The following is a 21520-nucleotide window of genomic DNA, read 5'->3' on the forward strand; positions in this document are numbered from 1 at the left end:
CAGTGTTCATTCCGGGAGTCCTCAACTGGGAAGCGGACTTCCTCAGTCGTTAGGATGTACACACCGGAAAGTGGAGCCTTCATCCAGAAGTATTTCAACTCCTAGTGGACAAGTGCGGCCTAACTGATGGTGTCTCGACACAATCACATGGTTCCGGTCTTCGGTGCAAGAATAAGGGATTCTCAAGCAGCGTTCGTGGATGCACTGGCTATTACATGGAACTTTCGGCTGCCGTGCGTGTTCCCTCCGATGTCACTCCTGCCCAGGGTACTAAGGAAGTTCAAGCAAGAAGGAGGAATCCTACTTCTGCTCGCTCCAGCGTGGCTCAGACCGCATTGGTTCTCAGACCTACAGGGTCTCTCGATAGAGCGTCCTCTTCTACTTACTTCCACAACACCCAGACCTTCTCGTTCAGGGCCCCTGTGTCTACCAGGATTTGGCCCGACTGGCTTTGATGGCGTGGCTCTTGAAGCTTCCGTCTTAAGGGCCAAAAGTTTTTCTGAGGCGGTCATTCAAACTATGTTGAAGGCCCGTAAACCGGCTCGGATTTATTCTAGGGTCACATGGTGTGCTGCTAAGAATGTTGACGTATTCAAATTCAGTACTGCCAATCTGTTGGCCTTTCTCCAACAGGGCCTGGACTTAGGCTTGTGTCTGGCCTCTCTCAAGGTTCATATTTCGGCCATGTCAATTTGGTTTCAGAGAAAGATTGCGACTTTGCCTGATGTTCATTCTTTCACTCAGCGTGTTCTCTGAATTCAACCTCCCTACGTGCCTCCTGTGGCTCCTTGGGATTTGTCGGATGTTCTGGACGCCTTACAAGAGGCTCCTTTTGAACCCCTAGTGTCGGAGGACCTTAAATGGCTTACTCTTAAGGTCTTGTTTTTGCTGGCTATTGCCTCTGCTAGACGGGTTTCAGATTTGGGTGCCTTATCCTGTCGGTCACCTTACCTGATTTTTCACCGCGACCGGGCGGTTCTTAGGACCCGCCCTGGTTATCTAACAAAGGTGGTGTCTTCTTTACATCTTTAACCAAGAAATTGTGGTTCCGCATTTAACTCTCCAGGTTTGTCATTTAAAGAGAAGTCTTTGGATGTGGTACGGGCTCTCCGTATTTATGTGAAAAGAACGGAGTCAGTTCGGAAATCTGACTCTCTGTTTGTTCTTTTTGGTTTTCACAAACGTGGCTGGCCTGCTAATAAGCAGACCTTGGCCAGATGGATTAGAATGGTGATTGCACATGCTTATGTTCAGGCTGGCCTTCCAGCTCCTGATACCATCCCTGCAGCAGGAAAGAAGCTCCGACCAACGACCAGCGGGACTGCGCATCGTGATCATTATCGTTCACAGACACTGAACGATCTGCGCTTTTATGACCGATTTGTAGTTCCGATCCGTCGGAAATGGCCAAATCGCTCATAATATCGTTTAGTGTATGGGCGCCTTGAGACTATGTGGGGGGAATCTGCATGTTGGTGACTTACAATGGCGGAGAGGGGTGACCATGTAGTTACAGCTGCAGAGATAAGTGGCAGGGGGAGGGGTTATGGGCGCCGATGGTGGCATGTGAAGTGTGAGGAAGTCCATACGGACACCTCAGCTGCCTGGTGAAAAATATCACTTGTTTCCCGAAAAGCTGCTTCGCAAAAATAGCAGATTTTTGGAAGTGATATTTTTATAAGGGAGTCATCAGGAATTTCTAAAAAATTGTGAAATGTAACGGTGAGAATTAAAAACTAAAAATTCTTATTTCACAGCTTTTTTCTTAATGAATATGTCCCCATGCCACATAACAACAAAAAAAACACATAAGGATGCAAGAAAATGTCATTGTGAAACATGGGATACGGTCATTAGGTCGACACTCATTAGGTCAACTACTGAAGGTCGACAAGCATTAGGTCGACATGGTCAATAGGTTGACAGTGGACTACGATTGGAACGGTAACCTGTGCCGAGCGAAGCTATGCATCTTGCCCGAAGCATGGTGAGCGAAGCGAGCCATGCGAGGGGACACGATGCACTAATTGGGCTTCCCCCGTCACTGTACGAAGAAAACTACACCAAAAATAGTCCAAAAACCCACGTCGACCTTTTCACCTTTTTACCTAGTACATGTTGACCCAATGCCCATGTCGGCCAAATGCTCATGTCGACCTTCAGTGGTCGACCTAATTACTGTCGACCTAAGTTGAGTTGACCCAAGGACCCGTACCCTTGAAACATAATGAACTGAAACCAGGAACAGCACAAATGATGTACAAGCAGCTGAAATACCCGGCATTGCCCAGGTTTAAATCTTCAAGTTTTTAACTTATCAAGGAGTTAGATGGAACTGTCAACATTTTAAAAATAATCAGCAGCTCTTCCAACACACCAATGAGGTGGCTGCCCAGTGTCGTTTTTTTCTTTTCTTGGGGTGTCGCCAGTATCCCTAATCCCCAGCTCTCATTTTTTTTTTTAATAATCACCTTTACCGCCAATGGTGTTCCTGCCGGCCCAAGTGGTGTTCCTGCCGGCCCAAGTGGTGTTCCTGCCGGCCCAAGTGGTGTTTCTACAGCCATCTACGTGCTAATTCTAGATATGTGTAAGAATTTGCACTGGCACGAGCTGTAGCACTGATCTCATGTGCAGACTGTAAATTCTTTGCCAAAGGGACCATGCGGGGCAAATTATTCAGCGGGGCCATAGTGCGTCTCATAATAAACTGCATATCCTTGGCACTGGGCGCTCTGGTCATATGGTTGGCCTCTGGAGGGTGGGAGTCATTCTGCAGCACGTTGCCCCCCCTGCCCCTCTCAGCAGTACCATGGGGGACACTGTTCCTCTCCACCCATGTCTTGATGAATTTGGCCTTGCTCCCATAGGTCATTGTGCTGCGTGAATCTTCAAAGGCACTATCTGCTGGACTGATATGTGCAATCATGACCATTCTGCTTTTTCCGCTCAGTGCGCCCTTTAGCAGCCAGGTCAGTTTACTGTCTCGATAGTTTATATGGCTGCCTGGTCTCTCGCGCAGTGCCATGATGCAGTTCCTGAGGGCGAGAAGGGAGCGGTTGATGTAACCTTCTTCTTTCATGGTCTTGCCGCTGTTGGTAGTCTGGCTTGCCCGCTCTGATCCTGCCAGGTCTACCATGTACAGGCGGCCTGTGCTCACTCCATCACTGCCTGTTTGTTTTATGGTGATTTGTAATATGGCATGGGAGCGTGATGAGGTCTTATTAGCAGCTGTTGTTGTTTCAGAGCGACGCTTATTTCCTGTCTTCAGCATAGTTATGGCCTCCTCAGGAGTGCTAGGGGATAATGCAGTAATCCCTACTATTTTGGGGTTACCATAAGGATCCTCTCTGAGGGCCAAAGATCCAGAATTTGGTCTTAGTAGGTCCCGGATCGTTTCATTGTAGATCTCAGCATATGACAATGATACAGAGAAATTATCTCTCCTTCCAGTCTCCTCAATAGTCTTAAACAGGTCCTTCAGGGTAAGATACATCAGTCCGGGCTCGCGAGGCTTACCCATCATAGTATAGGTCTTCCCTGTGCCTGTTGGGCCGTAGGCGAATATAGCAGCATTGTACCCAGCTAGGATGTCATCCACTATGTTCTTCATCGTGGAATCATATACATTTTCCTGAGTAGCTGCCTGATCGAACATGTGGTTAAAGGTGAATGTTGTTTCTCTGGTCCTGCTCGAGCGCAGTACGTCATAAGGATCCTCGCCAGGATCCTTCAGTAGCAGCGTCTGCGGACCAAGTTGGTGTGTGATGCACTGGGCTCGATTCTTAGTCTCCATCGAATTAAATGGACGGATGCGCAGAGCCACAGTCATCTGATGGTCTATAGCGTTCTCTATAGTCTTCATCTTCTCTCAATTCTAATCTCAGAAAAGAGTAATAAAAGTATCTGTGTTGGCACTAGTCCAGCAATATCAGATATGAGCCAGGAAGCAGCCAGCTGCCTGTTCTATACCCATCAGCTGCATTATGACATCACTATGACATCACAATCACCTGCACTGTGACATCACAAGCAGCCCTGTGGCAGAGGGCACTGCTATGTATCTCATCCAGGGCATACTGTTAAAGAAGAGTTATAGTCTTCTGATCTCTCTGGGATGCCTGAGGCAGATGGGAGAAGCCGTCTGAGGTCATCCTTGGTGATGTCATAGGATGCATCTCTCTGTCTAGCTTTCCCCAACTCCATTAATTAATAAGGAGGCAGAAGGAAGGGTATAAAAGAACTTAAGAGGACTTTGAAACTGGGACCAAACCCCCATCTGTCAAGAATTCCTAAATATGTCTTTTATAATGTACAGTTAGAAGGTTCAAACTGCATAAATATTTGTAGAGTTTAGAAGTTATTCATTTATTACCAGTTATGTATATAGTGCACACATATTCTGCAGCGCTTTACAGAGAATATTTGGCCATTCACATCAGTCCCTGCCCCAGTGGAGCTCACAGTCTATTTGTACACGCACACACATTCATGCTAGGCTTAATTTTGTTGGAAGCCAATTAACCTACCAGTATATTTTTGGATTGTAGGGGAAATCCGGAGTATGCGGAGGAAAACCATGCAAGTATGGGGAGAACATACAAACTCCACACAGTTAGGCACATGGTGGAAATTGAACCCATGACCTCATAACCTCATGGCTTAGTCTTACTTTTACTAATACACATGACAAAAATTAATATGCAAAAGACCCTTTCTCTCTGCATGTTTGTATTCATTAACAATTGTGGGAGCAGTTCTATTGCTTGTAATAATATAATCATCTATCCCAAGCTACTAGGTTAGAGGGTGCTGCCTGGGTATCAGTGACAGCAATAGAACTACACACTAGACTTTTTAATATTTTGCATTTTTATAATAATGGTTCCCAATAATATCTGAATCTACTCTTTACTGATTTCTCAAAGTTGAAAGTTAGAACCCAAAGTGAATCCAGATTCCCGAATCCTCTCCCATCAGAGGCACCTAAGGGCCTTCCTAGGTTTTGATCAAAATAAAAGGATATCGTTTGCAAGCCCTGAAATCTTACCCATTCTGCCCCCAATTTGAATACCTAGAAATTGTGGCTAATCCTGAAGAACCCAGAGCATAGGGTCCATGACTAAATTAGAGAGCAAGTGTGAGAGGGGGCAGCCGTGTCTTGTACCACAGGACATCACAATCTGATCACCTACATTTAATAATAATAATTAGAATATATTTATATAGCGCTGTTTATCAATCAGGACTGAAGGAGCTTGACAGATCTCAAAAACAATGCACATAGGGGGTCATTCCGAGTTGTTCGCTCGGTATTTGTCTTCGCATCGCAGCGATTTTCCGCTAACTGCGCATGCGCAATGTTCGCACTGCGACTGCGTCAAGTAAATTTGCTATGCAGTTAGGTTTTTTACTCACGGCATTACAAGGTTTTTTCTTCGTTCTGGTGATCGTAATGTGACTGACAGGAAGTGGGTGTTTCTGGGCGGAAACTGGCCGTTTTATGGGAGTGTGTGAAAAAACGCTACCGTTTCTGGGAAAAACGCGGGAGTGGCTGGAGAAACGGAGGAGTGTCTGGGCGAACGCTGGGTGTGTTTATGACGTCAAACCAGGAACGACAAGCACTGAACTGATCGCAGATGCCGAGTAAGTTTGAAGCTACTCAGAAACTGCTAAGAAGTGTCTAATCGCAATTTTGCTAATCTTTCGTTCGCAATCTTGATAAGCTAAGATTCACTCCCAGTAGGCGGCGGCTTAGCATGTGCAAAGCTGCTAAAAGCAGCTTGCGAGCGAACAACTCGAGTACAAAAAAGTAAAGGCCCATATAGACGGGCCGATGCGGGGAGAGATGTGTGCTGAGTGAACCGCTCAGCACACGTCTCGATCTGTGCTGAGCGTGCGGGGGGGGGGGGGCGCTCACTTCACCCAGCGGGTGAAGTGAGCGACCCGCTAGATTGGCCTGCACGGCAAGCCAATCTAGCAGCAGCGATAGCGATGCGCGGGGCTGCGCATCGCTATCGCTGTAAGGGGTACACACGGAGCGATCAGGCTTATATTCTAAGCAATCTTATATTCTAAGCAATCTAGTCAGATTGCTTAGAATATCGCTCCGTGAGTACCCCCCTTTAGTAATACAACAATCATAGGCGTGCGCACAGGGGGTGTCTGGTTAGCACATGCACCCCCTAATATCCGGGCCCTCCCTCGAGCGAGTTGATCGATTTCATCCCCCCCACATCTCGCTGACAACCCACCTTGCCTGGCCGCGGGACTCCTCTGTACATACAGTGCTTCTCCTGGCCAGGGCCGGTGCTAGGGTGTTCGGCGCCCCCCTGCAAACTATAAATTTGCGCCCTCCCATACTTTACAGAGGAACGGCACACAAAGAAGAAGGGTGTGTGGTCTCACAAGGATCCCCATTTCAAATTACTCCACACAGTAGCATAATCTTATTCACATTACATCGCATGCAGTAGCTCCGCTTATACGCATAATGCCCCCAGTAGTAGCGCAACTGACATGCATAGTGCCCCCAGTAGTAGCGCAACTGACATGCATAGTGCCCCCAGTAATAGCGCAGGACACACGCATAGTGCCCCGAGGAGTAGCACTGCTTATATGCATAGTGCCCCAGTAGGAGTGCCACTGACACGCATAGTGCCCCCAGTAGTAACACTGCTTATACACAGTGCCCCCAGTAGTTGTGCTGCTTATACACAATGCCCCCAGTAGTTGCGCTGCTTATACACAGTGACCCCAGTAGTTGCGCTGCTTATACACAGTGCCCCCCGTAGTTGTGCCAGTGGCGGAACTAGCGAGTGGTGGGCCCAGGTGCATCAAAATGCTTTGGGTCCCCCTCATCCCGTCCAAGTCCACCCCCTCACCCCTGGAGAGGATCTGGTGAGGGAGACCAGCTCAGGGCCAGGGAAATGGATACCTAGCAACAGTGCCGTAACTAGACATCTTAGCGCTGTGTGCAAGAAACGGCATCGGAGCCCCCCCTATGTAAAACAGGGGCATTGTGCGCTGTAGGCGCGTTCAAAAAATATATGGACATGGCTTCATGGGGAAGGGGTGTGGCCACAAAATAATACCAATGCATATAACGGTGCACAGTAGTCTCATTATTCAAATTACGCCGCACAGTAGCGCCACTACACCAGGTAGGGCCCCTTTTACACCTTACGGCGGACAGATTCCCCTTTTTACACATTACGGCAGATAGCGTCCCCTTTTTTACACATTACAGCAGCCAGTCCCTCTTTTTACACGTTACGGCAGACAGCGTCCCCCTTTTTTACACATTACAACAGCCAGTCCTCCTTTTTAAACGTTATGGCAGACAGCGTCCCCTTTTTTACACATTATCGCAGACAGCGTCCCCTTTTTTACACATTACAGCAGCCAGTCCCCCTTTTTACACGTTACGGCAGACAGCGTCCCCTTTTTTACACATTACGGCAGACAGCGTCCCCTTTTTACACATTACGGCAGACAGCGTCCCCTTTTTTACACATTCCGGCAGACAACGTCCCCTTTTTTACACATTACGCAGACAGCGTCCCCTTTTTTACACATTACAACAGAGAGCGTCCCCTTTTTTAGACATTACAACAGACAGTCACCCTTTTTACACGTTACGGCAGACAGCGTCCCCTTTTTTACACATTATGGCAGACAGCATCCCCTTTTTTACACATTACGGCAGACAGCGTCCTTTTTTTACACATTACGGCAGACAGCGTCCCCTTTTTTACACATTACGGCAGACAGCGTCCCCTTTTTTACACATTACGGCAGACAGCGTAGGGACCCCAGCAGTTGTGCTGCTTATACACAGTGCCCCAGAAGTAGCTCCACTTAGTCATATAATTTAGTGCCTCTAGTAATACTTATACATAATCCCCCCAATAGTAGTGCCACCAATACAAATAATACACACACACACACACACACACACACACACACACACACACACACACACACACACACACACACACACGTCACACACACTCTCCCACTCACTCACTCTTTCTCTCCACTTACCTAAATCTGGCTGGCCAGGTCAGGAGCAGCATCCTCTCCCTCTTCAGCACAGCAGCCTGGTCCGTGTAGCCCCGCCCCCCGAATCTGTGTAACTCCACCCCCTCCATCCATATTAGCCCCACCCCTTTTGTCATCCACAAAAAAACAATGTGACTGCTCTGCTGCTTTGACAGGGAGAGAGGGGACAGACTCTTCAGGCTGCCGGCACCGCTGCCTGTATCTGTAGTAGTGTGACAAGAGCAGCGGCAGCCGGCAGCAGCAGCAGCAGCAGGGGAACTCATCACAGGGATGCAGAGCAGGAAGAGCGCCACTGCATCCCTTTGCTGAGCGGGCAGTGGCGGGCCTGCTCCTGGCTGTGGTCCCCGGTGCCTCTGGCGGTGTGGCTCCTCGGTCTCTCCTGTGGCCGCTGTGGTCCTCTGCTGCTGCTGCTGCTGACCGACATGCCTGGGCTGGTGGATGTCCTCCTGGGTTCCGCAGGGCTGCCTCTTTGCTCCAGGCGTGATCTTCAACGGCGGCCACCATCTTTGATTCAGTGCTTCAGCTCCGGTGTTCGGTGCAGCTGCTCCCTTCTTTGCCTGGGTCTGGTGATGTGCTGGTCTGCTGTCCTCCATCTCTGGATGTCCATGTGGGTCCTTTCCAGCAGTGGTGCTGTGGTCTGCTGAGGCTGTCCTCCTAGAGATTCTGCTTACTTCAGGTTCCCATGCGTCTCTGCTTCTTCCAAGGGATACACATGAGGGGGAAACACATGAGGGAAGATAGGCTGCATGGGTGGGAACATGAGGGCAGATACGCTGCGTGGGGAGTTGGGAGGAACATGAGGGCAGATACGCTTCATGGGGGGCACTCTGCATGTTTGTATGTGGGTGGGCATTTATTATGTGTATAAGCAGCACTTACACTGTGGGCAGTATGTGTATAAGCGTCCACTTGATAGTGTGGGCATTATGTGTATTAGCGGCCATGCTACTGTGGGCATTGTTTATAAGGAACAATGCTACTGTGGGCATTGTGTATAAGAGGCACTACTGTGTAGTATAATGTGAATATGGGGCACTACTGTGTGTCGCAACGTTAGTAAGCGACATTACTCTGTGGTGTAATGTGAAATAGGTGCACTGCGTGCAGTGTAATGACAAGATTGTGCTACTGTGTTGCGTAATATGAATTGGGGGTACTATTGTTTAGCCACACCTTTCTTGTGATACCACACCCCTTTTTTGTGCCGGGCGCCTTGTGTGCGCACTGTTCCTTTAGACAGTATGGGGGTTAGGACACATATTTGTAGTTTGCAGAGGGGATGCCGAAAACCCTTCCATCAGCCCTATCTTCGCCTAATGGGAGGGGAGTAGGTGACAGGGGAAATGAGTTCCACCACCTCTCGAGGACCGCATTAAGCCCTACCCATTCAGTGAGGCACTCTCCACCCCTCCCCTCCCCTCAAACAGGAGCAGCAGCGCCAAGCCAGCAATAGCAGTGGTGGCGGTGCAAGCCAGAAGCCCAGCAGCAGTGAGCACTACTGGGGGCATTATGTGTATCTGGCACTGCTGGGGATTTTACATGTATCTGGCACTGCTGGGGGGCATTATGTGTATCTGGCACTGCTGGGGGTATACTGTGTGGCTTAATGTGAATTTAGCTCGTACTTTATGCCGGGGGTATTACGTGTATCTAGCACTGCTGGGGGCATTACGTGTATATGACACTGCTGGGGATATACTGTGTGGCATAATGTGAATTTGGCTTGCACTGTATGCTGGAGGTATTACGTATATCTGGCACTGCTTGGGGCATTATGTGTCTGGCACTGCTGGGGATTTACTGTGTGGCATATTGTGAATTTGGCTTGTACTGTATGCTGGAGGTATTATGTATATCTGGCACTGCTGGGGGTGTTACGTGTATCTGGCACTGCTGGGGGTATTACGTGTATCTGGCACTGCTGGGGGTATTACGTGTATCTGGCAGTGCTGAGGGTATTATGTGTGGCGTAATTTGGCTCATACTGTGTGGCATGATGTGAATTTCGGCTCATACTGTGTGGCCTAATGTGAATTTTGGCTCATACTGTGTTGCATAATGTGAATAAGGGGCACTACTGTCAGTAGCTGGTTCGCATGGGGAGATGTGTGACAAATGCTGGTGTCCTGCGGAGGAGGGGTCTGATGACATAGAAAGAGGCAGATGTGGCTCTGCTGGCACATGTGTAAATTTTAAACTTTACTTGGGTTATATTAAAGCTCAAATGTTCGGCCTCCTAAATCTCCCGTTCTTTTCAGAGTGGCCCACTTAAAATTGGGATGTAGGTGCTGGTTGGTACAAAGGGGTTGGGTGTGTGTGGGGTGGAAGGTTGAGTCTATTTTCCCTTTGTGGGAAAGGAGCCGGATGTGACATCAGGTGAGGGCGGAATTTCTCTTCTACCCTTACATCATGTTAACGTTTTCTCGAATCTCCGTTTATGGTAGGGCATTGTGTTTTATTTATGCTGCATTGTACCCTTGCAGTCTCGCTTTGATTGCCACTCTTCGGGCCCAGTATCTCACTCTGCTTCACTTGCCACAGGTTTCTATTCCAAATAGTTGGTGACGTTGACCCAGTGCATTATGGGAAAGGTCCTCTCCATGAAAGGAATTTAGACACTACCGTGGGAGGGGGTGAGGAGAGGGGAATGGTAAAGCACTAATCCCACCACTCTCTAGTTCCGCCACTGGGTCAGCGATAAGTTGGGGAAGTGTAAGCAGCGATAAGGAGCAGCGGCAGTTAGGACTGAGGGTTATGCCACCAAAAGGTGGTGCTAGACACGCCCAAAAGGGGGTGCTAGACACGCCCAAAAGGTGGTGCTAGACACGCCCCTTCTGTGGTGCACCCCTTAATAAAATTATCTTTGGATGCCTATGAGTATTAGGGCTACTTCAGTGATAGACATTGGGAAAATGGATAAAAGTGAATGCAGGTTGTATATGCTTATTGCACACACTGTTGATGTGTTGCGTCCTTACTCATACTGGACTGTAAGTGCACCTTAATGCTGAGGAAAATTTCATATTAATAATTAATCTTTTTGCCCTACTTTGCTGATTTTTAAAGCTTTCTTATGGGAGACCAGAAATGACATGGGTTGCAGAGCCTCACTGTCTGGATAGCGGGGTGGTCTTCTGTTATCCTGATCTGGGCTGCTAAGGCTCAGTCTCTGGTTAGCGGTCAGTTATGTCTCTAGATGCTGGCTCATGTATGAATGGGTGTGGTTCATAGGGTAGACCATACTTAGGTTGACAGTGTCTAGGTCGACCACAATTGGTCGACAGTAAGTCGACACCTAAAGTAGGTCGACATGAGCAAGATCGACATGACGTTTTTTTTTTATTGATGTTGTTTTCTTCGTACAGTGACCGGGAACCCCAATTAGTGCACCACTCCGCTACCGCTGCGATCGGCACAGGTTACCGTTCCCAATTGTAGTCCACCTGGATTGTAAAGTATGAAAAAGTAAAAAAAAAAAATCAAAAAATTGTGAAAAACTCATGTCGACCTAGAATATGTAGACCTAGAAACCATGCTGAACTAATGCATGTCGACCAATAGTGGTCGACTTAGAGACTGGATACCGTATGAATAACATTAGTGACTGGGGCAGTGCCCTCCTGCCACACTGGCATGGATAACGTCAGACGGGCCGGGATGTTATTTGTCTTTTAAAACATGTAAATCCTCATTATGGGGGACATTTACTAAGCAGTAATAAGAGTGGAGAAGTGAGCCAGTGGAGAAGTGCCCATGGCAACCAATCAGCACTGAAGTAACATCTATAATTTGCATACTATAAAATGATTCAGAGCTGCTGATTGGTTGATGGGGCAATTTCTCCACTGGCTCACTTCTCAGCTCTTATCACTGCTTAGTAAATGTCCCCCTTTGTTTTGTATAAAGAATATTATTTTTATTATTATTATTAATAATAATAATAATAATAATAGTAATCATAATAACTACTCCAATGATGCCTTCTAGTAACTAGCATTTTATGTGTTGTGAGCAGGAGCTGGTGCGACAGAATAATGGGGAATATGGGATGGAAGTGACCTCTTCCCTGGCTGCCGCTGCCGCTGAAAAAGCTGATTCTGGGACATTCTGGATTCTGTCTTACATGGAAGCACAGTCACATTTTCCAGTGAGTAGCGGATTTGGCTTTCTGCTTTCATCAGACCCCAGTATTCTGGGGCAAGTGTTGAGTTTGATTTCCATGAGTTTGCGCAGCACATACAGTATGTGCAGATGCACATTTGCTCCTCTCTGACACTTGCCGGAAGCTGCGTGAGACTGGAGAAGCGGAATGGGAGAGGAAGGTGGGGGTGTGGGGAGCTTAACGTCGGGCGAGTACAGTAAGGGCAGGTTCCCGTAACAGATGCAGTACCGCACAGTGACGCATATATACGCCTGTCAAAGCCGTATCAATTGCGGCTGATTAAGATGGACACTGATTAAGATGGACAGGATTCCCTTTATTAGCTAGCTACTTCTGATTGGCTAATTGCGCATTACTCTCTGAAGCTGATAGGTGCTTTCAATAAATTATTATTTTCTGGTACAGAAAAGGACAGTTCTACTTGACAACTTAAAAAAAAAAAAAATGTTACTGAACTGACATGCTGCCCGTTACCTTTAATTTTAATTAAGAAAGAGTCACTAATCTCATAAGTCAGCATTTTCATTTGCCTGTTTTAAACTATAAATGAACAGATCTGACAAGTGATTGCGTCTTCTGGGTGATCAGATCTTCCCACCAGCTTTGAGTGTTCGGTGGAACAGACACAATGCAATTCTGCAGAAATGTTCCCGTCGTCATCCTATTGTCTTTGCTGTTGTTCATCTGCCTCGTCATAGGGAATGTCTGTTGGCATGTGTAAACGGAACCAAAATGAAACAATACTGCAGGTGGGATGTATCAATTATTTGTCCTCTTTTGCAAGCATACCGGCATCTGTGATCACTGGTATGCAGGTACACTTACCTGCAAGAACAGCCTTCCGATAAGAGAGGTATCCCTTGTGAAGAGAGGACTTCTGGGTTTATAACCGTAGTCCTGTGCATGCACTTTTGTCACGGGGGCAAAAAGGGATCCATCTGATCCCTCTCCAATAGCCTTTCATAGGCAATGCCTTCCATAGATGTTGTGCAGGTGCTCCGGGAAGTTACTGTTTCCGGCGCTTGCTGCATACTGACACATCACAGCCCCCTGTGCGTGACTGGGCCTTCCTGAACCTCCCTTACCTCTGTTTAATGTCAAAAGGTGGAATCACGCAGCTGCTTCCTGCAGAAGAAGGAGGGGGATCATGTGGTGTAGGTTGCGCATCCTTCATCAGATGTGCTGCAGGCAAGGGAGGAAGTCCCTCCAACGCACAATAAGACCCGCCTCTAGTCTCCAAACCTTTAAACGTTCCCTGAAAACTCACCTCTTCAGACAAGCCCATCAAATTCCAGACCCACCCACATAACCTTCAGTGCTTCCCTATCTAATTACATCCTCTGTAGAGTATTCATAACATCACATACAGTATCTTGTCTTTCATTACTCTCACACCCTCCTGACACTTGGCCAACATTGCAGTGTATCATCATACAACTCATTAAGAACCTAGCAGTCTGGTGGACCATTATGCAATAGATAGCATCTATCCTTGTGTATCAATGCCTATTTCCCTATAGATTGTAAGCTTGCGAGCAGGGCCTTCCTACCTCTATGTCTGTCTGTCTTTACACAGTTTTGTTCTATTGCTGTTATTCTAATTGTAAAGCGCAACGGAATATACTGCATTATATAAGAAACTGTTAATAAATAATAAATAAATAAATAAGTCAGCTTTGAATAAGCTACTGTATGGTCAAGGGTTGAGCTATGCAGAAAATAATGGCTGGACTAGTGGGGCATGAAGAAGAAGCTGGGGCTGCAGTTGAGGGCTTAGCGGGACATAGGCCAGCACTGATTTAAGGCCAGATGTACTAAGCCTTAGACAGTGATAAAGTGGAGAGAGATAAAGTACAAGCGAATAATCTCCTAACTGTCATTTTTCACACATGGCAGTTAGGAGCTGATTGACTCGCACTTTATCTCTCTCCTGCTGCTTCCACTTACGTTTCCTTCTCCAATTTCAGCTGCTTTCTGTATTACTGTGCTACAGAGCTGGTCCTTGTTACTCCCCTTACTATGCTGGTGTTACCCGTATCTACACTGCTAGACACATCCTCACTGGAGGGGAGATGTATCAAACCTTTGAGAGAGAGAGAAGTTGCCCATAGCAACCAATAAGCTTTTAGCTATCATTTACCTTCTAGCTCAGTCTATAAAATGACAGAAGCTAAGTTGTTCTGGGCAACTTTATCTCTCTCAGAGTTTTCCTACATCTGCTGGTGGGTCTGATTATATCATGGTTATAGACACAAGGTTTGGGCACCTTGGAAGTCTTTAGCATTTTCTGTTTTTCAGAGTTACATAATATCTGGATGACAAATCACAGTGAATATGCATAATAGTGTAATATCCATCTTTCTGCAGTGATTGGACAAGTCTTAGATACGTGAATATACGTTATGTGCAGAAGCAAACTTCATGAGTCGGGCAGCTGCAAATACCCATGATCCTCTACGCCTGTGTCGTGAGGCTACAGGACGGCCTCCCACTATCGGCCTCCACAGATTTCCACCCCAACAAGCAACTGCTGGAGTGCAAGAGATGGGTGAAGAAGTTATCTGTGACGCTGTCCCAGCGGCCTGCCAAAGGCACAGTCCGAGCCTGCGACCTCAGCATACAGTAAGCCCCATTTATCCAGCTTTCTCATCTAAGAGCGAAACCGTTTATCTGTTCTCAGCCAGCTAAGCCTTCTGTTTTTCTTCCATCATCACCAGAGGAGGGCGCTGTGTAATTGTTCTCATATATTTTTATTTCTCTATCGTCCTAGTGGATGCTGGGGTTCCTGAAAGGACCATGGGGAATAGCGGCTCCGCAGGAGACAGGGCACAAAAAGTAAAGCTTTTAACCATGTGGTGTGTACTGGCTCCTCCCCCTATGACCCTCCTCCAAGCCTCAGTTAGGTTTTTGTGCCCGGCCGAGAAGGGTGCAATCTAGGTGGCTCTCCTAAAGAGCTGCTTAGAAAAAGTTTAGCTAGGTTTTTTATTTTACAGTGATTCCTGCTGGCAACAGGATCACTGCAGCGAGGGACTTAGGGGAGAAGGAGTCAACTCACCTGCGTGCAGGATGGATTGGCTTCTTGGCTACTGGACATCAAGCTCCAGAGGGACGATCACAGGTACAGCCTGGATGGGTCACCGGAGCCGCGCCGCCGGCCCCCTTGCAGATGCTGAAGACAGAAGATGGTCCAGAATCGGCGGCAGAAGACTCCTCAGTCTTCTTAAGGTAGCGCACAGCACTGCAGCTGTGCGCCATTGCTCCCAGCACACTTCACACGGCAGTCACTGAGGGTGCAGGGCGCTGGGGGGGGGCGCCCTGGGCAGCAATGAGAAACCTTTTTTAGGCATAAAATACCTCACATATAGCCTCCGGGGGCTATATGGAGATATTTAACCCCTGCCTGAATCCATTGAAGAGCGGGAGACGAGCCCGCCGAAAAAGGGGCGGGGCCTATCTCCTCAGCACACGGCGCCATTTTCCTCTCACAGCTCCGCTGGTCAGGAAGGCTCCCAGTCTCTCCCCTGCACTGCACTACAGAAACAGGGTAAAACAAGAGAGGGGGGGCAAAATTGTGGCATTATATATATTTAAAGCAGCTATATAGGGAGCACTTATTATAAGGCTATCCCTGTCATATATAGCGCTTTTGGTGTGTGCTGGCAGACTCTCCCTCTGTCTCCCCAAAGGGCTAGTGGGGTCCTGTCTTCGTTTAGAGCATTCCCTGTGTGTCTGCTGTGTGTCGGTACGCGTGTGTCGACATGTATGAGGACGATATTGGTGTGGAGGCGGAGCAATTGCCAAATATGGGGATGTCACCTCCTAGGGGGTCGACACCAGAATGGATGCCTTTATTTATGGAATTACGGGATAGTGTCAACACGCTAAAGCAGTCGTTTGACGACATGAGACGGCCGGACAATCAATTAGTGCCTGTCCAGGCGCCTCAAACACCGTCAGGGGCTGTAAAACGCCCTTTGCCTCAGTCGGTCGACACAGACCCAGACACAGGCACTGATTCCAGTGGTGACGGTGACGAATCAACCGTATTTTCCAGTAGGGCCACACGTTATATGATTTTGGCAATGAAGAAGGCGTTACATATAGCTGATACTACAGGTACCACTAAACAGGGTATTATGTGGGGTGTGAAAAAACTACCTATAGTTTTTCCTGAATCAGAAGAATTAAATGAGGTGTGTGATGAAGCGTGGGTTGCCCCCGATAAAAAAATGCTAATTTCAAAGAAGTTATTGGCTTTATACCCTTTCCCGCCAGAGGTTAGGGCGCGCTGGGAAACACCTCCTAGGGTGGACAAGGCGCTCACACGCTTATCAAAACAAGTGGCGTTACCCTCTCCTGAGACGGCCGCACTTAAAGATCCAGCAGATAGGAGGATGGAAAATATCCAAAAAAGTATATACACACATACAGGTGTTATACTACGACCAGCTATAGCGACAGCCTGGATGTGCAGTGCTGGAGTAGCTTGGTCAGAGTCCCTGATTGAAAATATTGATACCCTGGATAGGGACAATGTTTTACTGTCTTTGGAGCAAATAAAGGATGCATTTCTTTATATGCGTGATGCACAGAGGGATATCTGCACGCTGGCATCACGGGTAAGTGCTATGTCCATTTCGGCCAGAAGAAGTTTATGGACGCGACAGTGGTCAGGCGATGCGGACTCAAAACGGCATATGGAAGTTTTGCCGTATAAAGGGGAGGAGTTATTTGGAGTCGGTCTATCGGATTTGGTGGCCACGGCTACAGCCGGGAAATCCACCTTTTTACCTCAAGTCACTCCCCAACAGAAAAAGACACCGACTTTTCAACCGCAGCCCTTTCGTTCCTTTAAAAACAAGAGAGCAAAGGGATATTCATATCTGCCACGAGGCAGAGGAAAGGGGAAGAGACAGCAACAGGCAGCTCCTTCCCAGGAACAGAAGCCCTCCCCCGCTTCTACAAAAGCCTCAGCATGACGCTGGGGCTTCTCAAGCGGACTCGGGGGCGGTGGGGGGTCGTCTCAAGAATTTCAGCGCGCAGTGGGCTCACTCGCAGGTAGATCCCTGGATCCTGCAGATAATATCTCAGGGGTACAGGTTAGAACTAGAGACGTCTCCACCTCGCCGTTTCCTGAAGTCTGCTTTACCAACGTCCCCCTCCGACAGGGTGACGGTCTTGGAAGCCATTCACAAGCTGTACTCTCAGCAGGTGATAGTCAAAGTACCCCTTTTACAACAGGGAAAGGGGTATTATTCCACTCTATTTGTGGTACCGAAGCCGGACGGCTCGGTAAGACCTATTCTAAATCTGAAATCCCTGAACCTGTACATAAAAAAGTTCAAGTTCAAGATGGAGTCACTCAGAGCGGTGATAGCGAACCTGGAAGAAGGGGACTTTATGGTATCCTTGGACATCAAGGATGCGTATCTCCACGTCCCAATTTACCCCTCACACCAGGGGTACCTCAGGTTCGTCGTACAAAACTGTCACTATCAGTTTCAGACGCTGCCGTTTGGATTGTCCACGGCACCTCGGGTCTTTACCAAAGTAATGGCCGAGATGATGATTCTTCTTCGAAGAAAAGGCGTGTTAATTATCCCATACTTGGACGATCTCCTGATAAGGGCAAGGTCAAGAGAACAGCTAGAGATGGGAGTAGCACTGTCTCAAGAAGTGCTAAAACAGCACGGGTGGATTTTGAATATTCCAAAATCCCAGTTAATTCCGACAACACGTCTGCTGTTCCTAGGGATGATTCTGGACACGGTTCAGAAAAAGGTATTTCTCCCGGAGGAAAAAGCCAAGGAGTTATCCGAACTTGTCAGGAACCTCCTAAAGCCAGGAAAGGTGTCTGTACATCAATGCACAAGAGTCCTTGGAAAAATGGTGGCTTCTTACGAAGCAATTCCATTCGGCAGATTCCACGCAAGAATTTTCCAGAGGGATCTGCTCGACAAATGGTCAGGGTCGCATCTTCAGATGCACCGGCGGATAACCCTGTCTCCAAGGACAAGGGTATCTCTTCTGTGGTGGTTGCAGAGCGCTCATCTATTGGAGGGCCGCAGATTCGGCATACAGGATTGGATCCTGGTGACCACGGACGCCAGCCTGAGAGGCTGGGGAGCAGTCACACAAGGAAGGAACTTCCAGGGCGTGTGGTCGAGCCTGGAGATGTCTCTTCACATAAACATTCTGGAACTAAGAGCAATCTACAATGCTCTAAGTCAGGCAGAACCTCTGCTTCTAGGAAAACCGGTGTTGATCCAGTCGGACAACATCACGGCAGTCGCCCATGTAAACAGACAGGGCGGTACAAGAAGCAGGAGTGCAATGGCAGAAGCTGCGAGGATTCTTCGCTGGGCGGAGAATCATGTGATGGCACTGTCAGCAGTGTTCATCCCGGGAGTGGACAACTGGGAAGCAGACTTCCTCAGCAGACACGACCTTCACCCGGGAGAGTGGGGACTTCATCCAGAAGTTTTCCACATGCTTGTAACCCGTTGGGAAAGACCAATGGTGGACATGATGGCGTCTCGCCTCAACAAAAAACTGGACAGGTATTGCGCCAGGTCAAGAGACCCGCAGGCAATAGCTGTGGACGCGCTGGTAACGCCTTGGGTGTACCAGTCGGTGTATGTGTTTCCTCCTCTGCCTCTCATACCAAAGGTATTGAGAATTCTAAGGAAAAGAGGAGTAAGAACGATACTAGTGGCTCCGGATTGGCCAAGAAGGACTTGGTACCCGGAACTTCAAGAGATGATCACGGACGATCCGTGGCCTCTACCTCTGAGAAGGGACCTGCTTCAGCAAGGTCCCTGTCTGTTTCAAGACTTACCGCGGCTGCGTTTGACGGCATAGCGGTTGAACGCCGGATCCTAAAGGGAAAAGGCATTCCGGAAGAAGTCATTCCTACTTTGATTAAAGCAAGGAAGGAAGTAACCGCGAAACATTATCACCGCATTTGGCGAAAATATGTTGCGTGGTGCGAGGATCGGAGTGCTCCGACGGAGGAATTTCAACTGGGTCGATTCCTGCATTTCCTGCAATCAGGATTGTCTATGGGTCTCAAGTTGGGATCTATTAAGGTTCAAATTTCGGCCCTGTCAATATTCTTCCAAAAAGAATTGGCCTCAGTTCCTGAGGTCCAGACTTTTGTTAAGGGTGTACTGCGTATACAGCCCCCTGTAGTGCCTCCGGTGGCACCGTGGGATCTAAACGTAGTTTTAGATTTCCTCAAATCCCATTGGTTTGAACCACTAAAAAAGGTGGATTTGAAATATCTCACATGGAAAGTGTCCATGCTACTAGCCCTGGCTTCAGCCAGGAGAGTGTCAGAACTGGCGGCTTTATCTTACAAAAGCCCATATCTAATTTTCCATTCGGATAGGGCAGAACTGCGGACGCGTCCGCATTTTCTCCCTAAGGTGGTATCAGCGTTTCACCTGAACCAGCCTATTGTAGTGCCTGCGGCTACAAGCGACTTGGAGGACTCCAAGTTGTTGGACGTTGTTAGAGCTTTAAAAATATACATTTCAAGGACGGCTGGAGTCAGAAAATCTGACTCGCTGTTTATACTGTATGCACCCAACAAGCTGGGTGCTCCTGCTTCTAAGCAGTCGATTGCTCGTTGGATTTGTAGCACAATTCAACTTGCACATTCTGTGGCAGGCCTGCCACAGCCTAAATCTGTTAAGGCCCATTCCACAAGGAAGGTGGGCTCATCTTGGGCGGCTGCCCGAGGGGTCTCGGCATTACAACTCTGCCGAGCAGCTACGTGGTCGGGGGAGAACACGTTTGTAAAATTCTACAAATTTGATACCCTGGCAAAAGAGGACCTGGAGTTCTCTCATTCGGTGTTGCAGAGTCATCCGCACTCTCCCGCCCGTTTGGGAGCTTTGGTATAATCCCCATGGTCCTTTCAGGAACCCCAGCATCCACTAGGACGATAGAGAAAATAAGAATTTACTTACCGATAATTCTATTTCTCGGAGTCCGTAGTGGATGCTGGGCGCCCATCCCAAGTGCGGATTATCTGCAATAATTGTACATAGTTATTGTTGCCTTCATCGGGTTATTGTTGTAGGAAGCCATCTTTCAGAGGCTCCTCTGTTATCATACTGTTAACTGGGTTTTAGATCACAAGTTGTACGGTGTGATTGGTGTGGCTGGTATGAGTCTTACCCGGGATTCAAGATCCTTCCTTATTGTGTACGCTCGTCCGGGCACAGTACCTAACTGAGGCTTGGAGGAGGGTCATAGGGGGAGGAGCCAGTACACACCACATGGTTAAAAGCTTTACTTTTTGTGCCCTGTCTCCTGCGGAGCCGCTATTCCCCATGGTCCTTTCAGGAACCCCAGTATCCACTACGGACTCCGAGAAATAGAATTATCGGTAAGTAAATTCTTATTTTCTTTTTTGATCACCGTTAATAAAAAATAAGGGGGAGATGACCCTGATTTAAGTTGCATACACACTTGCCGATAAAATGAGCGACGTCGCTTATTTTCCCCTTCCTGAGCGACGTCGCTCATTTTCTCGGCAAGTGTGTATGCAGCCAGCGACGATCGATGCCCCTCGGGTCGGCACCTATTGACGCTGTCGGCAGTGCATGCATGCTCTATCTAGACTGTCGGCCTGGAGTTGCATGCACGGCTGGCCGCTGTGTGATGTCACTGTGCAATATGAATGGTCATACCGGTCCCGGCCCGGTAGGAGAAACACTAGTGTGTATGCAGCTTAAGGGTGATTTTATTTATTTGCCATTTACAGTGGGGGAAGGGGGGGGGTGCGGATGGGGGAGGGGGTATGTAGGTGCTGCTGGTTGGGGAGGGCGGGTCAGGTGTGGGGGGCCGCGGATGAAGGAGGGGGTCTGGAGGTGCTGTCCTTGGGGAGGGGGGGGGCATTTGGAGGAGGGGAGAGGCGGGTTGAGTGTGGGATGAGTTTGGGGGAGGGGTGGTAGCGGGGTGCCGCGGTTGGGTGCACAATGGGTGCTGTGGGTGGGGGAGGGGCGGATGGTGGAGAGGTAGGTGCTATGGATAGGGGAGGTGGTCGGGAGGTGTTGCGGGTGGAGGAGGGGCGGAGAAGTGGGGGCCATGGATGGGGGATGGGTTCCGGAGGCGCTGAGTGTGGTGAAGGGGTGGGGGTGTCACAGGTGGGGGAGGGCATGCGTGACTGACAGGGCTAGCGCAGCGCTGATCAACCGTTAGGGAGACTTCAGGACTGAGTAGCCACGGTGGTGATGAGGCGGAAGCGCAGTGAGAAGAAAACTACGGGCGGCGATCCTATTTCCGAGG

At 48.5% G+C, this 21520-nt stretch overlaps 2 protein-coding genes across 8 annotated transcripts in view; one reads left to right on the forward strand and one right to left on the reverse strand.

Moving 5' to 3' along the window:
* Window positions 1–21520, forward strand: part of SEC22C (SEC22 homolog C, vesicle trafficking protein) — a 155591-nt gene that overhangs the window by 106836 nt on the left and 27235 nt on the right. For 5 of the 7 annotated variants that reach the window (XM_063924371.1, XM_063924368.1, XM_063924370.1 and 2 more), the window contains 2 exons: window positions 12077–12208; window positions 14591–14845. In XM_063924371.1, the coding sequence (XP_063780441.1) occupies window positions 14670–14845 (176 nt within the window). In that variant the 5' untranslated portion in view covers window positions 12077–12208; window positions 14591–14669. The remainder of the gene's footprint in view (window positions 1–12076; window positions 12209–14590; window positions 14846–21520) is intronic. The other 2 variants (XM_063924374.1, XM_063924373.1) reach the window with 1 other exon arrangement.
* Window positions 2472–3918, reverse strand: LOC134929461 (kinesin-like protein KIF19). The gene has a single exon (XM_063925079.1). It carries the CDS (start codon window positions 3860–3862, stop codon window positions 2555–2557), a length of 1308 nt encoding a protein of 435 aa, XP_063781149.1. The 5' UTR covers window positions 3863–3918; the 3' UTR covers window positions 2472–2554.

The sequence above is a fragment of the Pseudophryne corroboree genome, chromosome 5 (assembly GCF_028390025.1).
Source record: "Pseudophryne corroboree isolate aPseCor3 chromosome 5, aPseCor3.hap2, whole genome shotgun sequence".
In the NCBI taxonomy this organism is placed as follows: domain Eukaryota; kingdom Metazoa; phylum Chordata; class Amphibia; order Anura; family Myobatrachidae; genus Pseudophryne; species Pseudophryne corroboree.

What these genes read in the sequence shown, in the direction of transcription:
- LOC134929461 (XM_063925079.1), bottom strand. Translation starts at nt 3,862, where the DNA reads ATGAAGACTATAGAGAACGCTATAGACCATCAGATGACTGTGGCTCTG.